At 47.0% G+C, this 25,895-nt stretch overlaps 1 protein-coding gene across 1 annotated transcript; it reads right to left on the reverse strand.

Annotated features, from left to right (window-relative positions):
- Positions 1 to 15: 15 nt before the first annotated feature.
- HGD (homogentisate 1,2-dioxygenase) lies at positions 16 to 25,895 on the reverse strand. The gene is given in 14 exon segments (XM_056848370.1): positions 16 to 234; positions 449 to 630; positions 1,520 to 1,646; positions 2,778 to 2,882; positions 3,576 to 3,700; positions 4,458 to 4,557; positions 6,490 to 6,569; positions 9,394 to 9,428; positions 11,433 to 11,524; positions 12,495 to 12,554; positions 13,695 to 13,800; positions 18,776 to 18,864; positions 20,929 to 21,000; positions 25,867 to 25,895. Coding segments are annotated over 14 exon segments (1,407 nt in total). The 5' UTR covers positions 25,882 to 25,895.

The following is a 25,895-nucleotide window of genomic DNA, read 5'->3' on the forward strand; positions in this document are numbered from 1 at the left end:
CAGTCATTTTTCCAGTCAGCTGCGCATTGAATTTATGGATTTAGAAGGTGGCACAGTTTTGTTTTCCCCTGGGGGTTCCTTTTGGCTCCACACGCCTCTCCGGGCATTTCACTTGCGTCTGGGATTGAAGTGGCTCTTGAGAGGTTCCCAGCACTTGAAGTACATCTTATCCAGGCAAGTTTTCAGACCCCATTTGGTGACTGCCAGGCTCAAGGAAGACTCGAACATGAAGGCCTGTGGGAAGAGGGCAAACGGCACACTGAAAGGAGGCTCCTGTGGAGGAGTGGGGAATCAAACCTGGTTCTCCAAATTAGAGTCCACCTCTCCAAACCACACTCTTAACCACTACACCACGCTGGCTGTGACTTGATGACACTTTCTGCCTCTGCCACCATCGACCTGCTAGTTGGCTGAGCCGGTCTTTTGCTTGGGCTTTTGATCCTCTTACCATCGTGCCTTCGGCAACCCTCTCTGGCTCCAGTTTGCTTGTGCTGGCTTTCTCAAAGCACTCGGCGTCCGGTCCGTGGGGCGTCATCATGCTGTGCAGGGTGCCCCCTCCAGGCAGAAATCCTTCTTCCTTCGCCTCGTAATGTCCTTTGATCAGGCCCATAAACTCACTCATGCAGTTCCCTGCAGAAATGGAAACGGTAAACTCAGTGGACTGTAAGCTTGGCAAAGATATGTTGAGAGTGGACCAGTTAAGATGGAGAGGGCCAAATCCATCTTGGGTACGGTTGCCAGCTCCAAATTTGGGAGATGCCTGGGGGTGGAGCATGGGTAAGGCAGGGTTTGGTGAGGGGCCTCAACAGGATATGATGTCCACACTCCAAAGTAACCATTTTCTTCAGGGGAACTGATCTCTGTTTCCTAGAGATCTGTTGTAATTCCAGGAGAGTGTCAGGCCCCAACTGGAGGCATCTCCAGTTAAAGGGACCAGGCAAGTAGGTGATGTGAAAGACCTCAGCCTAAGACCCTGGAGAGCCATGGAGAGCCGTGGCTCAGTGGCAGAGCATCTGCTTGGCATGCAGAAGGTCCCAGGTTCAATCCCTGGCACCTCCAGTTAAAGGAACTATGCAGGTAGGTGATGTGAAAGACCTCCGCCTGAGACCCTGGAGAGCCGCTGCCGGTCTGAGTAGACAATACTGACTTTGATGGACCAAGGGTCTGAGTCAGTATAAAGCAGCTTCATGTGTTCATGTGAGGTTGGCAACCCTAGTTTTAGACTGAAGGTACTGGAGCCATTCTCCAGAAGACATAGAACGTGACTTTCAATGGACCCTATATTTCTATTTTACCCATGGAACCAATGAGCATTAATTAATTCCTCGTGTTTAGTAAGGTCTGGCCCTCGCGGATTTAGAGGAGAGGTTTCTCATCGGATCAGTTTTCGGCCACATCCCAACAAGGACCCAAGAGACATTTCGCAAAATTTTATCATCAGAGTCTTGCGGAGGCTTCGAATCTTTGTACATGCATATAGGGGACGTTTTTCCGCAGCGCGGTGGAGTAAGCAACTCACGATGGTAATAAGGTGGACGGAAGGTGTTGGTGGCCACTCCCCAGCGGGGCGGGAAGATCACAAAATCGGCAATTGCTACTCCAGGATTTGTTGACTTTGCGGTCAAGACCGTGAAGATCGAAGGATCCTTCAATGAAGGGAGAAAGTTTGAGTGTTATCGAAACAAATGCTGACCATGTTCTTGAAAGCCCAACCATTTTTTTGTTGGTGACTTCGGTGGGAGTTACAGTCTTGGGGCTTAAACTCTAGCTCAGAAGTCCCCAACGTGGTGCCCGTGGGCCTCATGCCCGTGGGCCTCAAGCTGTTAGTAAGCAAGAAAATATTTTTAACAACGCATTCCTTTAAAAAGACACCTTGTTAAACAGAGCTTCTGCCTGAAATGTTGGAGAGTTACGTAATTTATGCATGGGTACTTTCACTCCCATTCACCCCCGGTCTGACTCGGTTGTTCTTTGGAGTTATGCGTGAGATTTCCGTTCATTTGAGATGACCTCGCAAATCCCGGGACTTCCTGTAATAACCCAATTCCTCAATCTCCCCAGAGATCAGCCCGGGTGAAATCTCCATGCATAAGCCAAAACACGTGACAGGGGAGTTGGGGTGCGGTGATGTTTCAGAGAAAGCACTACAGCCAGTTACAAAGTGGTGTTTCAAGGGGACTCAAATGCTTCCTGATTTGAGCTTGGTGACTGCTGGTGCATAGCAGTTTTTGGATTCGCAACAGAAAAGTTGTGGGTCCAGAGCATCGAACCCCAGGTAAAACTCCCATGCATAAACGATCTTACTATTAGAGTTAGAATCATAGAATCACAGAGTTGGAAGGGACCACCAGGGTCATCTAGTCCAGCCCCCTGCACCATGCAGGGAATTCTCAACTACCTCCCCCTCCACACCTCCGTGCCCAGAAGATGGCCTCCCTCTCATGATCTCCCTAAGTCATAGTTCTGCGTGGCCTCACTCCCTGATGTCCGGGGGGGGGGGGGTTTCCACCTCCTGTAGTAGCCATTTTGCTGATTGGCTTGCTCTCCTGCAGCAACAGTGTTGAGGTTGCCCCCACCACCCTGAGCCAGAATTCCAGAGGTTGGGGGACTCCCTGCTGCGGCTGTTTAATGTTGGACGACGGAGCAGGCGGCTTTAAGCGCCCTACGGCTCTTCTGATGCTGGAGGCCGTCTTTTCCAATTGGGTGCTGCAAAGAAACGCCAGCTCCAGGGCACCCAAGGTGGGATTGAATCCTACACAGAGATGCCCAGAACTTACCGCGTGGTCAAAAGCTGTAGCGTTGATGACCATGAAGTTGCTGAGCTCGTACTTGTACGGCGTGTAGTTCCCGTGCCAGGCCACGACGTTGAATGGAGAATGCGCCTGTAAGATGAAACAAAGAAGAGTTGGTTTTTTATATGCCGACTTTCTCTACCATTTAAGGAAGAATCAAACCGGCTTACAATCACCTTCCCCTCCCCTAAGAGAAATCGAGCCAGAGGGGATTAAGGAGGGTTGTCGACAGGAGCGGAATTAGCATAAAATCGGATGTAATGAGTTTCCCACAATGCATTTAGCAGTTGGCTTCTGAGTTCGAAAACAGCTGCAGAAGGGCATGAATACATGAAGCTGCCTTACACTGACTCAGACCCTTGGTCCATCAAAGTAGTATTGTCTACTCAGACCGGCAGCGGCTCTCCGGGGTCTCAGGCTGAGGTCTTTCATATCACCTACTTGCCTGGTCCCTTTAACTGGAGATGCCGGGGATTGAACCTGGGACCTTCTGCATGCCCAGCAGAGGCTCTACTGCTGAGCCACGGCCTCTCCCCATTCCCCCCCCCCACTAGTCCCCAGCTTTCTGCTGAAAAGCCCTTTCACTTTGGGAACTCTCTAGCCTTGCTTCCAGTTGGTGTGCTTAGCCCCTACAACAGCCCCTTCTGGTAGAGAAAGGGGAGAGGCGTCGCCTTTCTATAGCACAGTTTTCGCTGGAACTCTGCCCTGACGGCTGCTCAACTGTCTCACAGCTCATTTTCGGCGAGATCATTCTGTAAACAGACAATTCTTAAATTTCCTAACCTGTTGTGCTGCAAAGAGCTTCCCCTGGTACTTATTGATAACTGTGTACCCTTCGGCGACTTGGCGGTCTTCATACCAGGCGACGGGCACCAGGAAATCCCGTGGGTTCGCCAAACCGTTAGCTCCTAGGGGAGAAAGCAGCAGGCGTTTGTAACAGCTTACGTACCAGAACGGCGGATGGGGATTGTTTGTCTACTCTTTTTTTAATTATTAATAATTTTTATTTTTATAAATTGGGGTACAGAAAAAAAAACAAGGGAAAAAGAAAGGGGAGAAATCAATTAAAGAAAAATATCTGTGTCCAAGCTTCAACGTGATAACGTATACATGCACCTATCTTCAACTTTAAACTTAAATTATTAGTTTCTAATAGTAATTTTTCACTTATCATTCATATGGATTACACACTAAAGAACAAAAAGGTTGGATGCACTTAATTACTAATTAATAATCAAATGGTGGCTGTTATGGTACAATAAGTACACACACGTTTCTATATCGATTAAGCTAAAGCTACTAGTTTTATTTGCTAAACACTAATTCAGCACTTGGCTTTCTACTTTGCGTACGAAAAAACAGAAGAGCTTAAAGCACAAGAATATTTATCGTACAGGGGCTGCCGTGGTCTCCTTTTGAATAGCTTCTAATGCAGGGGTCCCCAACTTTTTTGAGCCTGTGGGCATCTTTGGGACGTTGACACGGGGTGGTGGGTGCAACCACAAAGCGACCACAGTGCAGATCCTCGTGCTATGGTGGGAGCTGCTGCCAAAGCAACACTTTTAAAAATCTGCACAGCCAATCAGAACCCTTCAGGTCTGTAATGCTTGGACTTTTTTTTTTTTTTACACCTTTAATTAAGTTGTCTTAATAGCGAATCTTTACCAATCGGTCCGAGGTCAGGCAGCTCAAAATGTACTCCGTAGACTTCCAGGATGTAGCCCCGAGTTTCCCCGAACACTTCCACGCTGAAACGCATCCCTTGCTGGGAGACAGAACACAATGCTGGATGTTAGAAGAAGGGAGGGGAGGGGCCGTGGCTCAGTGGTAGAGCATCTGCTTGGCATGCAGAAGGTCCCAGGTTCAATCCCCGCCATCTCCAGTTAAAGGGACTGGGCAAGTAGGTGATGTGAAAGACCTCTCAGCCTGGAGAGCCGCTTCCGGTCTGAGTAGACAATACTGACTTTGATGGACCAAGGGTCTGATTCAGTAGAAGGCAGCTTTATGCGTCCATCTGTTCAAAACAAATTGGTTTTATATCCCTGTTTTCTCTAATTTTAAGGAGTCTCAATCAATCCGGCTTACAATCGCCTTCCCTTCCTCTCCCTACAACAGATACCTTGTGAGGTAGGTGAGGCTGAGAGAGTTCGGAGAGAACTGTAACTAGCCCAAGATCACCCAGCTGGTTTCATGTGGAGGAAGGGGAATCAAACTTGGTTCTCCAGATTAGAGTCCGCTGCTCCTAACCACTACACCACACTGGCACAGAGGAGTCTTGACTAAGTGCCTGAGTATCTACTTTGCATGCCGAAGGTCCCCGGTTCAATCCCCAGCATCTCCAGTTAAAAGGACCAGGGAGCAGGTGAAGTAAAAGACCTTGACATGTAGGGTTGCCAGGTCCCTCTTTGCCACCGGCAGGAGGTTTTTGGGGTGGAGCCTGAGGAGGGAAGGGTTTGGGGAGGGAAGGGGCTTCAAAGCCACAGAGTCCAATTGCCAAAGCGGCCATTTACTCCAGGTGAACTGATCTCTGTCAATTGTAATCAATTGTAATAGCAGGAGATCCATTGTAATAGCAGGAGATCTCCAGCTAGTACCTGGAGGTTTAGAGAGAATGAAGGCTCAGTGCTGTATAGATAATGGAAGAGATCCAAACAGCACTACAAGGTAATGTTAACAAAAGATAAATTTATAAGAGTGCAGGTAAGTGCAAGAAGTGAACATATATACAAGAATTAAAGGGAAACACAATCAAAGTTTTTCTATACAATTAGCATAAATGGTCCAGTAAGATATGCAATATAACTAAGGAAATTGTCCATTGGATCACATAAAAACAATATAGCTGTCCATAATAGACTTTCCTGTGCTTCTCAGTAGCTGGACACAAGATGTCAAAAACAAGGACCACAGTGAGGCGGTGCCAGAAGAGGTGCCTGGACGTGTCGTCTAGATCATGCACACGTTTCGCACATGGCTTCATCAGCTACACGTATCAAAGAAGTTCATGACAATCATATCAAATTCAACGCAGTGGTCCTTGTTTTTGACATCTTGTGTCCAGCTACTGAGAAGCACAGGAAAGTCTATTATGGACAGCTATATTGTTTTTATGTGATCCAATGGACAATTTCCTTAGTTATATTGCATATCTTGCTGGACCATTTATGCTAATTGTATAGAAAAACTTTGATTGTGTTTTCCTTTAATTCTTGTATATATGTTCACTTCTTGCACTTACCTGCACTCTTATAAATTTATCTTTTGTTAACATTACCTTGTAGTGCTGTTTGGATCTCTTCCAGTACCTGGAGGTTGGCAACCCTATTGACATGGCACCCTGGAGAGCTGCTGCCAGTCTGTGTACACATTCCTGACTCGGATAGGTCAATGGCCTGACTCAGTATACAGCAGAGCCGTGTGTTCAGTGTGAAAAACGTCCACCTGAAAAACTGGAGAGCGGCTGCCAGTCTGAGTAGACAATATTGCCCTTGATGGACCAATGGCTTGATTCAGTATAAGGCAGCTTTGGGGTGTGTCAGCGGGGCTCTAGAAAGCTGTCCACCAACACAGACAGGATATTCTAGCAATAAACCAAAACACAAAGGAAAGGATTCTGCTCAGCCTCCCCCTTTGCTCAGGCCCATCGTGGGGCGAACCCTGCTTTGTTCAGGAGAACCAAGAGTAATCGGTCACTTACCTGTATGACGCAGATCTCGTTGGGCTCCACCAGTAATTTGCCAAACTCGGTAGTGATGAGCAGTTTCCCTTGCTGTGGTACTGGAGGAAGGAAGCAGAAAAGCAGACCTTGAAGCAGTAGAAAAGAGCAAGAGTCCAGTAGCACCTTAAAGACTAACCAAATTTCTGGCAGGGTAGGAGCTTTCATGAGCCACAGCTCACTTCCTCAGATACGAAAGCGCCATACCCTGCCAGAAATTTTTTTAGTCTTTAAGGTGCTACTGGACTCTTGCTCTTTTCGACTACAGACCGACTAACACGGCTACCCTTCGCGATCTTCCTTGAAGCATGTTCGGGTCCTCAGGAAATGAGGCTTAGACGAGCAGTCCGGATCCCTTACCACCCCTCTCAGCAAAGGTTGAAGCCTTTCTCCGGCCTTGGGAAGCCTTCTTCCCACTTAAGTAGCTCTTGGAGGAAGGTTTCTATATATATCTCTTGATTTTAGGTTAAACATACTAGTAGAGTCGAGATATGTTTCCAAAATTGTCGTTGCAAGGATTAAGTGGAAAGGGAGGGTCACTATGCAGAGAAGAAGAGTTGGTCTTTATATGCCGACTTTCTCTACCACTTAAAAGAGAATCAAACCGGCTTACCATCACCTTCCCCTACCCACAACAGACACCCTGTGAGGTAGGTGGGGCTGAGAGAGCTGTAAGAGAGATGTGACTAGCCCAAGGTCACCCAGCTGGCTTCATGTGGAGGAGCAGGGAAACCAACCCAATTCACCTGATTAGAGTCCGCCGCTCATGCGGAGGAGTGGGGAATCAAACCCGGTTCTCTGGATCAGAGTCCACCACTCCTAACCACTCCACCACGCTTGCTCTCTGTCTGAGTCCCCAATCAGAGAGAAAAGCAGAATATAAATAAAAAGCAAGCATTAAAAAAAAGCATAACAAGCCAAGAAGCTATGGAATACAGCCAGCTGCTCCATAATACTATAGATTTATCAGTGCTGATCCTGACAAAAAATATTTTAACTTGTTTGGTATTATCTGCTCTGAGAGCCCTGCATTTTATTTTGGGGAAAGGGGAAATAGCGTGTTGCTTTTTTGTAAACGTAGTCTTGAAAGCTACATTAAATTCAGAAGTGGTTCTGCTTCACTGAGGACAGCTGGCTGGCAAGTTCTTCCATTTTGGTCTGCGCCCAGATTCCTTAAAACCATGCTGTTTATTTACTTTAAATATTTATATTCCATATTCCGGACTCTTCGGTTCTCGAAGCGGCTTTCAACAAAGGAGCAATAAATGCCATTTACAATGCGCATAAAACTTCAGTGTTGATAATCATAAATCAAAAGATGGCAGCGGTAATACTTAAAGTAATAAATAAGCGGTGAAGCCGGATTGTTAAAATGACAGTCGTATACATGGAATGATTAAATATAGTAATTAAGGAACCGTAAGCAAAGGACAAAAAGCAAAGCCGTGAAACCATTATAGCCCAGAAAGAAAGGTCTTTAGGGGAGGGCCTGTGGCTCAGTGGCAGAGCATCTGCTTGGCAAGCAGAAGGTCCCAGGTTCAATCCCCGGCATCTCCAGTTAAAGGGACTAGGCAAGGAGGTGATCTGAAAGACCCCTGCCTGAGACCCTGGAGAGCCGCTGCCAATCTGAGTAGACAATACTGACTTTGATGGACCGAGGGTCTGATTCAGTAGGAGGCAGCTTCATGTGTCTTTTTTTGGTGCTGAATTCTTATCAAGTGGTGCCCAGTTTGTGGGTGTAGGGAGGGGGAGTTACGTGGCTTAGGTGCCACAGCAGAGAAGGCCCCGTACCAACGTCAGAAGGTGGCACAACACGGGGCAGATTGTCAAGAAGCAAAGAGATAAACTCCTAGAGCAGGGGTGGGGAATGTCAGGCCCGGGGGCCGTTTAAGGCTCACGAAATCATTTGGTCTGGCCCTTCATGGGTCCTGGCAGATGTCTAGCTCAGAAGGATCTAAGACTGGCGATTCACCCCCCTCCCACGGACAGGAATAGCCTCTATTCAGGGCGGATGTGAGTTTGCTTTGCCGAGAAAAGGGACCTTTTTTCCCCCCTTGAAGAAGAGTCGTTAGCTATGGAGCTGCTAGGACCGCCCAAGAATATAGCAGGCTAATTTTAAGTTGATTATTTTGTATGGCCCACGAATGATAATGTAAATATCCAAATGGCCCTTGGCAGAAAAAAGGTTCCCCACCCCTATCCTAGAGGTATGGGCGTTAGGTTGTTATACCCACAATGGGCTGTAGCTGATTCAAACTGGACATGCTACCCAGGGGAAAGGATGGAGATTTCATTTTGTTCAAAAGATCCTCCTGGGAATCTGCAGCTCTCTGAAATGTCTTGGGTTGCCGGGAAACATTTAGTGTGGTGCCAGCGTGATGTAGTGGTTAAGAGCATTGGTTTGAGCGGCAGACTCTGATCTGGAGAACTGAGTTTGATTCCCCACTCCTCCACATGAGCGGCAGACTCTAATCTGGTGAACTGGATTGGTTTCCCCACTCCTCCACATGAAGCCAGCTGGGCGGCCTTGGGCTAGTCACAGTTCTCTCCAAACTCTCTCAGCCCCAGCTACCTCACAGGGTGTCTGTTGTGGGGATGGGAAAGTGATTGTAAGCCAGTCTGATTCTTCCTTAAAGGTAGAGAAAACCAGGGCATAAAAAACCCCAACTCTTCTTCTTCTCTTCAAGGATGGAACTCTTCCCTTGGTGGCCTTTGGTTCTTTTGCCAAGCGTTTATTTAATAACTCGTCTGACTCCATCCATGTTACAAACCTCCAAGACTCTTCCCAACCTCCCTTCCACATGTTCATACTTCAATTTTACATAAAGTAGAGATAACAGTCCACGCAATATCAGAGTTTTAAAAGAAAGCCGGGCAGCCGCTCACCAATCAGAAAGTCCCCATCTGAATTGTAAAAGCCCCTGCGGAGAAAGAAGAGTGCTCGATCAGGACAGGTACAACGGGTGATTCGTCTGGATGTATTCTCAAGTCGGCTAAGAATACCCAGCGATATTCAGCCTGCCAGACGTGGTTGAGTCCCTGCCCTTGAAATTAGGGGGAAGTTTTTCCATGGCCATTTACACAGGGTCGATTTTGATGCTCGCTCAAAGCTCCTTTTTTAGATCCGACCTTTAAAATGCCTATTCACCGTCCGGATGCAAAAGGAGAAAGTCAAACAAATTCCACCACCCCCACACTCACCTGCTCCTTCGTTCCTTCGTATGCATAGCCATTAGCAATTCTCGTTTGCATAGCTAACCCATGGCCGTGATTCTTCATGCTTCCTTGAGTGGATGCTTCGAGGCGGGGATGGAGCAAATTTTTAAAAAGTCACATTAAAGGGGCTCTTAAGAAATGCAAAGCAGGTATGCCCTGGCTTCACAGTGACTTCTGAAATGACAGTTCAGAATGAAGAACTAAAAAAAAATATATGCGGGGCACTTCAGCCTGAAACGCTCTGCTAATTACCAAGCATAAACGGCCCATGTGGTAGATTTAGGCTCAGAGAAGTCTGCTGAATACAGTCAGGAAGCAATGCCATTCTAACCCCTGGACTTCTTTCCAAATTATTAGTGCTATGGGCATACGCTCTCTTGGCATTCACTAGTCAACACGCATATATCTTCCATTTGTACTGGGATTGGAAATCTCTGTTCCTACCCCCCACGGTGTATTGTGTGGAAAGTGCCATCAAGTCGCAGCCGACTTATGGCGACCCTTTTTTTGGGGTTTTCAAGGCAAGAGACTAACAAGTGGTTTGCCATTGCCTTAGTCTGCATAGCAACCCTGGCGTTCCTTGGTGGTCTCCCATCCAAATGGTCCAGCCCTGCTTAGCTCCTGAGATCTGACGAGATTGGGCTAGCCTGTGCCATCCAAGTCAGGGCCCGTGGGTTATTACATGTACATTTTCCCTAGTGAGAAGCCAGTGTGGTATAGTGCGGTGGTTTGGAGCGGCAGACTCTGTTCTGGAAAACTGGGTTCGATTCCCCACTCCTCCACATGAGCGGCAGACGCTAATCTGGCGACCTGGATTTGTTTCCCCATTCCTCCACACTAAGCCAACTAGATGACCTTCGGCTAGTCACACTCTCTCAGCCCCACCTACCTCACAGGGTATCTGTTGTGGGGAAGGGAAGGTGATTATAAGCCGGTTTGATTCTTCCTTAAGTGGTCAAGAAAGTTGGCATATAAAACCCAACTCTTCTTCTTCTGGTGGCTGTGCTCCACTGAAAATAAGAAGGGAAGCTGTATACTGGCAAGCTGGTGTAGCCCTTATGGCTAATCCAAGGAGCAGTTATAGGGAAATTTCCTGGTTCAAATCTCACTTCTTCACATATTAGATAAGTGGCCACCCTAACCCCAGTATGGGGGTGATAATACTGGCCGACTTTACAGGGTTTCCATAAGGATTACAAGATAGTGCACGTGAAGTACTTTGAACACTGAAAACTCTCTACAAATGCTAAATTGGTATGGATGTTCTCAAAGGTTACCAACTCCAGGTGGGAAAATTCCTAGATCTTTGGGGGTAGAGTCTGGGTGGGTGGGATTTGGGGGAGGACCTCAGTGGGGGATGATGCCATAGAGACCACCCTCCAAAGCAGCCATTTCCTCTAGGGGAACTCATCTTTGGAATCTGGAGATCAGTTGTATTTCCGGGAAATTGCCCAGCCCTACTTGGCAACTCGAATGCTCAAAACTACTTCAGTGGCATTCCAAAAACCCATGGCTGTGTATGGAAGAGGGAGAGCGGCGAGGGAAGAGGGGAGGGAAGGTGACTTGACACCTGTCAGTTCTCAGTGGATGGTCAAGATCGCTCCTGTTTTTGATGAGACATGGCATAAATCATAACTCGACCCTCTGGGGTTCAAACGGAGCTTCGGAAGAGGCATGAAACCTTGCGTACACACATATGACTCACAGACCTGTTGACCATGGAAGTGTTGCAGGTGAAGATGTGGACCGCCAACCCATTCCTAGACCTGGGCTCTCCAGCCCCACACAACGTGTACAGCCCCTGTGGAAAGAAACACCCCCAAGCTAGAGCAAATGCCTCTACTGGAATAGCGCTTGCTGAGAGTCAAAGCAATCAGTCAAAGAGAATCACTTTGCCATCGTTTTCTGTTCAGACAACTCCAGAACTTCGAAAGTCCCCCCGCGTCTGAATATGCAGACCATGATGTCACAAGGTATCTAACATGCATTAAAATAGAACACAAAACTATCAAGCTGAGTGTTAAAAGAACATAAGAACTGCTTTATGAGTCTGGGGTAATGGCCAATTTATGTTGTTCCTCTAATTACTCTTGGCTAACATTATTGGGTGGAATCCTACCATTTTCCCCCCTGCTCAATCTCATCCAATTCCCTCTTCTCTGCAGCTCCTGTTCCATGTAGGATTGCCAGGTCCTTCTTTGTTACCGACAGGAGGTTTTTGGGGTGGAGCCTGGGGAGGGGAGGGACTTCATTGGCATTGAGTCCAATTGCCAAAGCGGCCATATTCTGTTTTGGCTAGAGATCAGTTGGAATAGTGGGAGATCTCCAGCTAGTACCTGGAGGCTGGCAACCCTATTAATGACCCATCTTCCATTTCCTCATTTGGAAGTCAGACTAGACCCTCGGGCTATTTTTCCCCCTTTCAGATGGAGACTAGAATTGGGGATCTCAGTCCCAGCGGGCATGTGTTCTGTATGCACGATTCAATTATTCATGCGTGTGTTAAGTGCCATCAAGTCGGGTCTGATTTATGGCGACCCTATGAATGAATGCCTTCCAAAATGTCCTATTGTTAACATATACGTCAATGCCTGTGGCTGAGTGATCGCTATAATATTCTCCTCCTGAATGTGGCATGCAGCTGGGGGCCTGTTATCTTGCCTCACTTTTTTTCTCAGCTGCAAACTGCAAAGCACCGCTGGGTGGTTCCTTTCATCAGAAGACCTCCCCCCCCAAGAAAGCCCTGGGTGTGTTTCCGGTGGTTAACTTACTGTAACGAAGTCCAGCTTCCTCTGTGTTGCTGTAGGTATCTCGAAAGGTTTCCATCTCAGCTGGAATGAAACAGATAAAAACAAATACGTCGCCTCAAAACAGCCAGTCCTTTTCCGTTGCGTACCCCCATATTCATACCCAGAACGGCTCCTTCACAGCTCCTTCTGAACACATGAACACATGAAGCTGCCTGATACTGAATCAGACCCTTGATCCATCAACGTCAACTAGGTTGATACCTGCACCCATAATATTTGAGAGACTTATACTAACCAGTATTACAACAAGAACCTATTATACCAGATGTTTGAGTAATTGAGAAGAGAATTTACAACATATACACATGCCTGGTTGGGTTTGAACTGTTTGTATTTGTATTCATTAATGTATTTCTGTAAATGTGTGCAGGCTTACAAAGGGTTTTAATTAACCACCGATGAAGGCCCCATAGGCCGAAACGCGTTTGGTATGTGGTTATAGTTATCAACCTCAGGAAATGCCATTGTGCTATTTTAATGCTTTTAAATAATTTTAGCTTTTATATAACACTTCTAATAAATTATACTTTCAGTATTTATACATAGACATATATATATTTTCCTTTCACCCAACCTTGGGTACCCAGGAAATAAAAGATAGACAGAAGATATTTGTACAATATAAGAAAACAAAAGATACACAGAAGGTATTTGTCCCAGTGTGGTGTAGTGGTTAAGAGCGGTGGTTTGGAGCAGTGGACTCTAATCTGAAGAACCAGGTTCGATTCCCCACTCCTCCACATGAGCAGCGTACGCTAACCTGGTGAACCAGGTTTGTTTCCCCGCTCCTCCACATGAAGCCTGCTGGGTGACCTTGGGCTAGTCACAGCTTTCTCCGAATTCTCTCAGCCCCACCTACTCACAAGGTGTCTGTTGTGGGGAGAGGAAGGGAAGGAGATTGTAAGCCACTCTGAGACTCCTTAAAGGTAGAGAAAAGTGGGGCATAAAAACCAATTCTTCCCTTCAATGCTGGCCTTGATAATAATTTTCTATCCATGTCAGTGGGTAAAATACAGTTCGCATTCTTGTGGCATGATTATTGGCTTTGCCCCCATGGCAAAAGAGTAATGGGGGGGGGGGACAGCTGGAAAGATACCAGCCCAGGAGCTTTGTTTTAGCCTTCGACATCCCTCGCTCCACCTTCTCATCAGATCTGCTTACCTGGTTGGGTTCCGGCTCCGCCTCGTCCCAATTGTGTGTCAGATGGCCCTGATCCAGCGGCTGGAAGGGCTTGTGGCAAACAGAGGGCAGGATCCTATACAGCCAACTGTAGAGACGAAGAAAGGCAGCGACTGAAGGGGGAGATCTTGCATCTGAGACAGGCTCTAAATCACAAACCTGCTCCTCTGCCGTTGCAGGGGGTTCTGTGGCTCAGCAGCAGAGCATCTGTTTGGCGTGCGGAAGGTCCCAGGTTCAATCCCCAGCACCCCCAGGTTAAAGGACCTGGGGATAAGTGACGTGAAGGACTTCTATCCGAGACCCAGGAGACAGTATTGCCAATGGAAACCCCTCAGAATTTTGTAATATCCAGCCTGATGAAGAGTTCTGGTGAAGTCAAAAACTTACATACTGTTTTGTGATGATTTGATTGGTCCCGGTAAATGGTATTGCCCTGACCTGGATGGCCCGGCCCAGCCCAATCTCATCAGATCTCAGATCTGGTCGGCCCTAGTTAGTATTTGGATGGGAGACCACCAGGGAAGTCCAGGGTCACTACGCAGAGGCAGGCAGTGGCAAATCACTTCTGAACATCTCCTTCTTGGAAAAATTTCAACTGTGACTTGATGGCCCTTTCCACCAATAAAATGCATTCTGCAGATTTCGTTCTTCTTGTTTGGATTTGGATTCTGGTCACCTTTCCCCCCTACGACAGTATTCCACATAAAACCTTTCAAAAATGGCCTTCGTTCTGTCTGGACAGAACGAAGGCCATTCTTCTGACAGGTTTTCTGTGGACTACTGTCGTAGGGGAGAAAAGGCTGCCACCAGAATTCCCTGGTTCTCCTGCAAAAAAGCTACATTGCCCAAAGGGATGCTGCTCCCTCCATTGTTATATGGGGACAGGATATCATGATGCTAGATTTGTGTAAATCAAGGCTCAGTGCAGAGGGAGGAAATCTTGGGGTGTTTGGGGAAAAAAACCCTCCGAAATACTCCTAAGTACATAAGAAACATAAGAAAGGCCATGCTGGATCGGACCAAGGTCCATCAAGTCCAGCAGTCTGTTCACACAGTGGCCAACCAGGTGCCTCTAGGAAGCCCACAAGCAAGACGACTGCAGCAGCAATATCCTGCCTGTGTTCCACAGCACCTAATATATTTGGCATGCTCCCCTGATCCTGGAGAGAATAGGTCTGCATCATGACTAGCATCCATTTTGACTAGTAGCTGTGAACAGCCCTCTCTTCCATGGACATGTCCACTCCCTCCTTAAAGCCTTCCAAGTTGGCAGCCGTCTCCACATCCTGGGGCAGGGAGTTCCACAACTTAACTATGTATTCTGTGAAAAAATGATTCCTTTTATCGGTTTTGAATCTCTCACCATCCAGCTTCAGCAGATGACCCCGCGTTCTGGTATTATGAGAGAGAACACTGTTATGAGGGCTGACCCTTGTCCAGCAAGCAAACTGGAGGACATGTCTCGTTTGTTAAAAATTTATAAAGTCTGACTGTGTAATGACACTGTATAGAATAATATAAGCAAAAAGACCGGTCCCTGCCCCAAAGGCCTTACAAACTGCACTTCAGCTGCAGGAGGGAAGGAGGTAAGGACCTATTGGGGAAGGATATCCAAGTGTTTAGGCTTTGTTCCAGTAGGGAATGAAGATGATGGTATTAAACCAGGTCCCTCCCCGCCCTCAGGCTCCTAGAGACTAGTTAGGTTGCCAACTCTGTTTGGGGAAATTCCTAGACATTTGGGGGTGGAGCCTGGGAAGGGACCGCAACTGGGTACGGTGCCATAGAGTCCACCCGCCAAAGCAGCCATTTTCTCCAGCGGAGCTGATCTCTGTAATCTGGTGATCTGTTGTAATTCTGGGAGACCTAGTTAAGCCCCTCTACCTGGGAGACCTAGCTAAGCCCCTCTACCCCAGTTAAGCTCCTCCACCTCTTTTCCACTTCACACCATCACTACCTGAGCATGTTTTTCCTCCCCTGAGGAAATAATCTCTCATGTGTGCATTTGCGTTCAACCCTCAGCCGGTTTTGAACCAGCAGACATGCCGGCTCTGTGGCAGAATTGCCAGATCACCCACATGCCAATCTCATTAGAGCTGCTTCCTAGGGCGATTGGAAGCTTCCTATCTAATATCGCTCTCCGCCGCTTCCCTTTTAATCTGCAGTGCCTGTAGATATAGTTGCAGTCTCTTGTTCCTGCCGGGAGGCAGAAGAACTGTGCCAAGACAGGAGATGAATTTTAGCCAGATGGCAGCTGGCCCTGGATAATGAGGAAGGCTTATTGCCTTTCCTTTATCCCTTAGAAGCTCCTTGATCCATTGATTCTGAGCAGCGTAAATCTAATGTTTGAGGGATATAAGGACGGAAATAAATCTTGCCACTGACAATGTAGCCTTGGGATCCCTGTCACTTAATTAAAAAAGGCATTATGTCAGACACAGAGGCATTAGATTTATATGTTAAAAGGGGAGACATATAACGTGATCATAAAAGCGGCATTCCAAGAGAGCATGTAAAAGGTAAATGTCCCCTGTGCAAGCACCGGGTCATTCCTGACCCATGGGGTGATGTCACATCCCGACATTTACTAGACAGACTATGTTTACGGGGTGGTTTGCCAGTGCCTTCCCCAGTCGTCTACGCTTGACCCCCAGCAAGCTGGGTCCTCATTTTACTGACCTCGGAAGGATGGAAGGCTGCGTCAACCTTGAGACGGCTACCCGAGTCAACCTGAAACCAACTTCCGTCGAGATCGAACTCAGGTCGTGAGCAGAGCTTGGGCTGCAGGACTGCAGCTCCCCAGTCTGCGCCACGGGGCATTAGAGAAGGCTTATTGCAGGGGTGTTGAACATAAAGCCCCCGGGCTGGATCCGGCCCCTGGAGAGCTTTTATCCAGCCTGTAAACCAGCCGAGGCAGCCAACCCCCCTTCTCTCAATCTGGGCTGGCGAGGCATGGCACAGCCTGACCAAGTGTCATATCTGGCCCTCATAACAGTTGTTTTAAGCGATGGCTAAATTGACGAATATTGTTAATAGAAGACCGATGGAAGAGATTTCGATAGAATTTCGATGGAAGAGGTTTGATGGAAACAATATTATGAATGCGTGTTCAATTAAACATTGTGAAATAATCTTATAGAAGGGAAGCTCTCGTTAGTATACTAGAACCCTAAGCAGCTTATAAGAGTCCCGTGGCACAGAGTGGTAAGCTGCAGTACTGCAGTCCGAGCTCTGCTCATGACGGGAGTTCGATCCCGACGGAAGTTGGTTTCAGGTTGACTCAGCCGGCTCAAGGTTGACTCAGCCTTCCATCCTTCCGAGGTCGGTGAAATGAGTACCCAGCTTGCTGGGGGTAAAGGGAAGATGACTGGGGAAGGCACTGGCAAACCACCCTGTAAAAAAAGTCTGCCTAGGAAATGTTGGGATGTGATATCACCCCATGGGTCAGGAATGACCCGGTGCTTGCACAGGGGACCTTTACCTTTTTAAGCAGCTTATAAATGATAGTTCATTAATAGTGCAAAATAGTGATATGTTTTCTCTTTTGATGGAAGAATACTGTATATGGATCATCAATTATTTGCTAGATTTTATAGCAATTAATTTAGTAGCTGACATAATTTGGATAATTTTGTAGAGAGTGTACATTGTTACAGAATGTAGTATTTTGCTCACAGGGATGTAAAGGAAGATTTTGTTTCGGTTAGGTTTGAGATAATGTACCACAAATACAATTATGAAGTGTATAGTTTAATGTTGTGTGGGGGTGTTGTTATGTTAGTTATGTTTGAAATAATAATATTTTTTTAAATAACAATTCAGTTTGACACCCCTGCTGCGCTAGTGTAGATTTGGCTGGGGGAGAAATGAATGCTTCCTTCTCTCAAGAACGGGAGACATTTTCCATCCTGGCTGTGATCTTCTGTGTGAACTGAAAGGAGGCATCACTGGGGATGTGGGGGGGGAGGTAGTTGTTAATTTCCTGCATTGTGCAGGGGGTTGGACTAGATGACCCTGGTGGTCCCTTACAACTCTACGATTCTATGATTCTAGGAGGCTGCAGCCCTCCATACCGTTTGCCAGCAAGCGTCTTCCAGGACCCCTTGGCATCGACAGGAACGGAGAACAGAAATCCAAGAGCCTCTTCAGGAGGCAGGACATTGAAAACAGAGTTTGCTTTGTGAGCATGCCTTGGACAGAATGGCGAAGAGCAAGATCCTGTCCTGGCATTTCACCGTTGCTTTCCTGCAGAATTGAGATTGAAGTAGGGCTTGGGAAATTCATGACAATTTGGGGGGGGGGGTTAGGGTTGCCAACCTCCAGGTGTGCACTTAACAAAAAAGATTAGTCTGCTGCACATAGACGTTCGACCAAATAACAGCAGTAGTGGTTCACAAAGCGTGCCATAAATGAGAATCTTCCATTTGTAATAACACGTAATTGACAAGTAGGTGTTAAGCATAGTTGTCAATTACATGTTATTACAAATGGAAGATTCTCATTCATTGCACGCTTTGTGAGCCACTACCGCTGTTATTTGGTTGAGCCCCCAGGTGGGGCCTGGAGGTCTCCCGGTATTACAACCGATCTCCAGACGGCAGAGATCAGTTCCCCTGGAGAAAATGTCAGCTTTGGAGGGTGAACTCCATAGCATGCGGAGGCCCCTGCCCTCCCCAAACCCCGCCCTCTCCAGGCTCCACCTCTAAAATCTCCAGGTATTTCCCAACTCAGAGCAGGCAACCCTAGGGGTGGAGCCTAGAGACGGAGGAGTTTGCGGAGGCGAGGGACATCGGCAGGATATAATGTCATACAGTCCACCCTCCAAAGCAGCCATTTTCTCCAGGGGAACTGATGTCTGCAGTCAGGAGAGCAGTTGTAATTCCGGGAGATCTCCAGGCCTCACCTGGGGATTGGCGAATCTAGTCACAAGGGACAAATTACCTCTCTTCAGAAGAAATTGCCCACCTTTTTAACCCCAGGCCCTTCCTGACATAATTTTACCGCAGCCTCCCTTTCTGCCCTCCCTCAAGCATGGCTCTTTCCCCCGGATCTGGACATTACAATACCTTCTCTTGTTGGAGGACCGTGGACAGGTGAATGCTGAGCCTGAGAGCTGCTCGGCGTACAAACCGTATGGACACACCTGGGGATTGTTCTAAAGCAAAACAGGTCACGGGTTATACAAATAAAAACCTTGATGGTACAAGTTTTCTAAGAAGCATGGTGGATCCAGGAGTATCCTCTTGGGTCACACGGACTCAACCTTCCAGCTTGGTGTAGTGGTTAAGAGCTTGGTGTAGTGGTTAAGAGTGGTGGTTTGGAGCAGCAGAATCTGATGTGGAGAACCAGGTTTGATTCCCCACTCCTCCATAGGGTTGCCAACCTCCAGGCATTAGCTGGAGATCTCCTGCTATTACAACTGATCTCCAGCCGATAGAGATCCGTTCCCCTGGAGAAAATGGCTGCTTTGCCAATTGGACTCTATGGCATTGAAGTCCCTCCCGTCCCCAAACTCCGCCCTCCTCAGGCTCCACTCCAAAAACCTCCCGCTGGTGGTGAAGAGGGACCTGGCAACCCCACTCCTCCACATGAAGCCAGTTGGGTGACCTTGGGCTAGTCACAGCTCTCTTAGAGCTCTCTCAGCCCCACCTACCTCACAGGGTGTCTGTTGTTGGGAGGGGAAGGGAAGGTGATTGTAAATCGGTTTGATTCTGCCTTAAGTGGTAGAGAAAGTGAGCATATAAAAACCAACTCTTCCTCTTCTTCCGGTAGCACTTAGAGTCCAGTTTGGAATGTATATTATTTCTAGAATCTTCTAGCCTGCTGCTCTTCCTAACATGGCTTAGAAAATGCCAAAATCACAACACTCACAGACTAAAACTGATGAAACTCACTCACACAAAAAGGAACAGTCCCCCCGTACACCTATACTTCTTTACTCCACATTGTCTCCCTAAACTGCTTCTGCCTTACAGGCCGCAAATGGCACATTGCAAAGGAAATCTCGGAACTGGGTCTCATGCTGGACAGACTCCTCCTGGCCAGGACCATCTGGGAATAGGGTTGCCGACCTCCAGGTGATCAAAAACCGGACACAGTAACAATTCCGATAGTTATCTAAGTATAAGCTAAACATAGATTGTGCAATGTATCAAATACAAAACAGAGCGCAACACATCACATACAACTACAAAAATATATACAAAATTTGTCAATCTCCAGAAGTGTCTACTGTCTTTAGAACTAGACAGTTTTCAATAATAGTAATCTTTTCAAAATATTGTCGAAGGCTTTCACGGTCAGAGTTCATTGGTTCTTGTAGGTTATCCGGGCTGTGTAACCGTGGTCTTGGAATTTTCTTTCCTGACGTTTCGCCAGCAACTGTGGCCGGCATCTTCAGAGTAGTAACACTGTCCTTCAGTGTTACTACTCTGAAGATGCCTGCCACAGTTGCTGGCGAAACGTCAGGAAAGAAAATTCCAAGACCACGGTTACACAGCCCGGATAACCTACAAGAACCAATAATCTTTTCCTTTTCCAGGTAAGTGTCTTTTCTTTTTTAATCAGTTGGTGCCAGAGAGATAGGGTGGCCAGGTCCCTCTTCGCCACCGGCGGGAGGTTTTTGGGACGGCGCCTGAGGAGGGCGGGGTTTGGGGAGGGGAGGGATTTCAATGCCATAGAGTCCAATGGCGTCCTTTCATGCAGTCCTGAACTACATCTGTCCTGTGGGTCCCACTAGCCATTCGGCATTACCCTTTTAAGGGATTTATGTTGGCTCCAGTACTACAAGTGCAACTAAAAATATTTACCATGCTTTTGAGGCTTGTCAAGTCCTTACACGGCTTATTATCTTTTGTACTGAAAAGTGATATTGACGTGCTGTGGGACTACTTTGTTCACTGTATATATTGTACATAGTTTGTTCAGTACCACTGTGTGTTTGTACACTATTGCATGTTTTAGATAGATAGTTAGATAGATCTTTAAGCTTGTTACTTCTATATAAATACACTTTGTGTTTGCCTTGATACTGAGTGTGTTATATTTTTGACTAAAAATTTAGTGTGCTGTATATTATTGGTTGAGTATCTCTCAGTACAGCACCGGGTGATTGTTATTTTGCTTTACAACCTGGAGGTTGGCAACCCTATCTGGGAAGCCTAACTCCATGGTCTGTACCCATCACTGCAAGCAGCCATATTTCCAGAGGGCAAAATACCTGTCCTTGTGGCAAGGCTCCAGGGCAGCGGGGATCTTCAGAGCTGAACTCATTCCCGAATCCCGACATGTACTGCAAAACAAAAGAACAAGGAAAACGCTGGTGAGGTTGCTTTTACCAAACCCCGGCCTGCCCCATGAACTGTGACCATGCTCTTTCCCATAAAGTGGGCCTGCATAACCGTTGACCCACCAGCCAAGCATTGTGGTTTGCCAGGCGCTTAGGGAGGGGCTGTGGCTTAATGTTAGAGCATCTGCTTGACATGCAGAAGGTCCCAGGTTCAATCCCCGGCATCCCCAGTTAAAGGGACTTGGCAAGTAGGTAGGGTTGCCAGGTCCCTCTTCATCACCGGCGGGAGGTTTTTGGGGCAGAGCCTGAGGAGGGTAGGGTTTGGGGAGGGGAGGGACTTCAATGCCATAGAGCCCAATGGCCAAAGTGGCCATTTTCTCCAGGTGAACTGATCTCTATCGGCTGGAGATCAGTTGTAATAGCAGGAGATCTCCTGCTACTACCTGGAGGTTCTACCAAATTTTTTTGTAATAAGTACTTGTATATATACTTACTTTTCTTGTTAGCAAAGTTCATTTACATTTGTTAATCATTGGTTTGGATTGCCTTTCTGGGAAAGTTCTGGTAGAATTACTATTTACACAGAAGTGTCTATATTTGGATATTGACTACCTGGAGGTTGGCAACCCTAGAAGGAAGCCATTATTTACTTTATGCTATTATATAATGTGTGCTGTAACGTTTGCTAGAAAGTTGAAATTGTACAAGCCATTTACGGCCTTTCAATGTTCTTTTTGGATCTTCATTCGTTCTCAAGATACACACTTTTTAAACATTCTCTGGCGCTATTTAGTTGGCATCAGGAATGGAAAAGTTGAAAGCTTTCTACGACTTTCTTTGGCACTCTCGGGTTCCCTGGAGCCGCATGCAAATGCGGTATTAAAGACGTCGTCTGTTAACATTTCATCTTTGCTTGGCATTCCCCCCCCCCAAAAAAAATGGGGCGGGGATGAAAGCGCAGCACGGCATCAAAATGTAAGCCCCTCGATTCGGACCGAGCAGGAAGTCAAGCCGAGAGCTCTCCTCGGGAGCAAGAGGCTGACCTACAAACCGTGGCCTTTCGCGGAGGAGATTAGACAGCAGGGGCAGAAAAACAGGCTTTTGAAGCCGGACTCCATGGAGTGGAATAGGATTAAGACAGGCCTTCAAACGCTGCGTGCATAATGCAATTTTTGCACGCTTCTCTGAGCATGGGCGTCTTTGGGGAAGGCTTTGGTTACTTTTTAACAAGCCTGTGAGGCATCCCGGCTTGACCTGCTCATAATAAGCACACAATGCAAAGGTGAGAAAATTGAGTTTTGAGGGGCCGTGTGTGGTGGAACCAGCCACACATTGGCTGCTGCAGCTGACCTTCGCTCACACGGAGAAGGTCCTTGAGCCGTGGTGGCACAGCCAATCAAATCTCCAATGGCCAATCAGAAGAAGAAGAAGAAAAAGCAGAGTTGGTTTTTATATGCCAACTTTCTCTCCCCCTTAAGGGAGACTCAAACCGGCTTACAATCACCTTCCCTCCCCCTCCCCACAACAGACACCCTGTGAGGTAGGTGGGGCTGAGAGAGCTGTGACTAGCACAAGGTCACCCAGCTGGCTTCGTGTGTAGGAGTGGGGAATCAAACCCGGTTCTCCAGATTAGAGTCCACCGCTCATGTGGAGGAGTGGGGAATCCAACCCGGTTCTCCAGATTAGAGTCCACTGCTCCAAACCACTGCTCTTAACCACTACACCCCACTGGCTCTCTGGGTAAAAGCCCCATCTGGCCCCACCCACTCCATTACATTGCCCTCAGGAGAATAATACTGAATGCCGCTTAGCCTCTTCTTAAAAAGGTAGAGGTAGTCCCCTGTCCAAGCACCAGGTCATTCCTGACCCATGGGTAAGGTTGCCAGTCTCCAGGTACTGGGGGAAAGTATAGTAAAGGCTCTGTAAATGACACACGAACTCTTATTCTATAAGCCAGTGAATTTAGTGACAACAGTGAAAATATTACATACATACATCAGCTCTCCTTTCAATTGGAGTCTAAGCTCCTTCAATAAGTTACCAAATATATACAATCTCTCAGAAGTGAGCAGCCTAGCAGGTGCGTGAAACTTCAAACTTCTGAGAGATTGTATATATTTGGTAACTTATTGAAGGAGCTTAGACTCCAATTGAAAGGAGAGCTGATGAAGCTGCCCACGGGGTAGTGAAAACGCAAAGCATCTGGACGGCGTTCCTCTCCACCTATCATCCGTCATCCTTCTCCCTGTTCCTGAAAGAATAACAAGCTTATGAACAGTATAAAATTCTAAGAGACTGATAAGTTATTGAACGTGATAAGCCTATAAAATATATTTTTGTATTGCATCACATTGTACTCATAGGTATTTTTATAAGTTTCCTTTAATAGTTTTGTATGTATGTAATATTTTCACTGTTGTCACTAAATTCACTGGCTTATAGAATAAGAGATTGTGTGTCATTTACAGAGCCTTTACTATACTTTCCCCCAGCTTGACTTTTATAGTAAACGTGCCTTTTTGTTCTAGCTTAGTCTCCAGGTACTAGCTGGAGATATCTTGCTATTGCAACTGTTCTCCAGCTGATAGAGGTCAGTTCCCCTGGAGAAAATGGCTGCTTTGGCAATTGGATTCTATGGCACTGAAGTCCCTCCCCTCCCAAACCCCGCCCTCCTCAGGCTCTGCCTCAAAAACTGCTGGTGGCGAAGAGGAACCTGGCAACCCCACCAGCAAGCTGGGTACTAATTTTACTGACCTTGGAACCTCTTCTTACATTGTTTTAAAGGATTTTAAAGGATTTTTTTCCCAAGTGTACATCTAAAAAGCACAACGCGTGGAAGAGACAGACACGTGTTTGCATGTTTGCATGATATCCAGGTGGAGGGGAAGGGTTAACCATACTCTCAGTTGTGTGTCCACAGTGTAACGGGTGAAATGGCTGAAACCCTTGTGTCAACGGGGACCTCAGTCTGCAGAAGGGATTACTTTTTCTCTGGCAGGGCTCTTGTGCTGTGAGTTTCCAGCACACCAGTCTTGTTACAGATTAACCACTGGTCTATGTGCAGGGGGCAGTCAAATGTATTGCGGAATGTTAGAACGGCTCACAAAATCAGCAACAGAGTCAAGGAAAACTGAGGAATTAGAATCATAGAATCATAGAGTTGGAAGGGACCACCAGGGTCATCTAGTCCAACCCCCTGCACAATGCAGGAAGCTCACAACTACCTCCCCCACACACCTCCAGTGACCCCTACTCCATGCCCAGAAGATGGCCAAGGCGCCCTCCCTCTCGTGATCTGCCGAAGGTCACAGATTCAGCATTGCTGACAGATGGTCATCTAGCCTCCTCTTAAAAACCTCCAGTGGAGGAGAGCTCACCACGTCCCGAGGAAGCCTGTTCCACTGTGGAACTGCTCTAAGTGTTAGAAAGTTCTTCCTAATGTCTAGACGGAAACTCTTTTGATTTGATTTCAACCCGTTGGTTCTGGTCCGACCTTCTGGGGCAACAGAAAACAACTCAGCACCCTCCTCTATATGACAGCCTTTCAAGTACTTGAAGATGGTTATCATATCCCCTCTCAGTCTTCTCAGTTCTGATTCTTGGCTGTCCTCGGCTAAACCAGGAATGGCTTGCCCCGTCTGGGAAATTTGGAGTTATTGGAGAGGCAGGCGTGGGGGGGCAAGAGCTTTCTGATTGGCTGGAGGGGGGGAACAGTCCCCAAAGCGCAAGAGGATGTTACTGGGGGGGGCGTTACTGGGGGAGAGGGTGTTAATGTCCATCTTCTAAAACTTGGGGTAGTTCAATGGATAACCCCCTCCGGAAGACCTGGACAGAAAAGATCCGCTTCAAAGTGGATGTGAGCGGGTGGTTGCATTTCAAAGAATGGCTGAGTTTCAAAACGTTGCCAATGAATCAAAGCAAAAAAAATAGTCTTTTTAAAAAAGTCTGCTGTGAAGCAAACAAGTCAATAAAAGAGGGATCCTCACAGTCCAAAGCGAGTGCTAGGAGGGGTATTGCTTCCAAGAGGATTCTGGCCCACTGCTGAATTTCCACACTCGTGCAAACATCTGCTCCAAATAAGATCGCAACGAGAATCCGCCTCCCACAATTGGATTGAAACAGTTGCCCACGTCTTATTTTATTGTAGTTTCTATACAGAATCTCGCAGCGAACTATTAAGCCCCCTGTTGGTTAGCAGACAGAATGGCTGAGATTCCTTTAATGTTTACTATTTATTGAACAAACTTTCGCCCCAAATATTGGAGACGGTGGCACGGTTTTTAAAGTTTGTTTTAAAAGCCCATTAAATAGTTAATTAGATGGCAGTATCAAGAAACAGCGCTATTCGATGTAACCGTCTTCCAACTATTCTATAAAGGGCAGCTTTTAATATTTCCATTCCTTTTGTATCCTTCTCTCTGTGTTGTGTGTTAAGTGCTGTCAAGTCGCTTCCGACTCATGGCGACCCTATGAATCAACGTCCTCCAAAATGTTCTATCTTTGACAGCCTTGCTCAGGCCTTGCAAACTGAGGGCTGTGGCTTCCTTTATTGAGTCGGCCCATCTCTTGTTGGGTCTTCCTCTTTTCCTGCTGCCCTCAACTTTTCCTAGCATGACTGTCTTTTCTAGTGACTCTTGCCTTCTCATAATGTGACCAAAATCCTTCTATAGTGTGCTTTTATGCCAATAAAGGAGTGAAGATGATGATGAATCCGCCTCCCCACACCCCTCGCACCACAGATCAAAGGGTGCTGTAGATCTACTAATAAAAAAAGAAACAGTCTGCACTACAGGGTGACGACAGGCAAATCTCCAAACTCCTCTGGCCACAGCGACAGATCCCAGGGTCGGGGGGCTCCAAAGGACTTACCTTCAGCTCAGCCATTCTTTCCACCTTCT

The sequence above is a fragment of the Euleptes europaea genome, chromosome 4 (genome assembly GCF_029931775.1).
Source record: "Euleptes europaea isolate rEulEur1 chromosome 4, rEulEur1.hap1, whole genome shotgun sequence".
NCBI lineage: Eukaryota > Metazoa > Chordata > Lepidosauria > Squamata > Sphaerodactylidae > Euleptes > Euleptes europaea.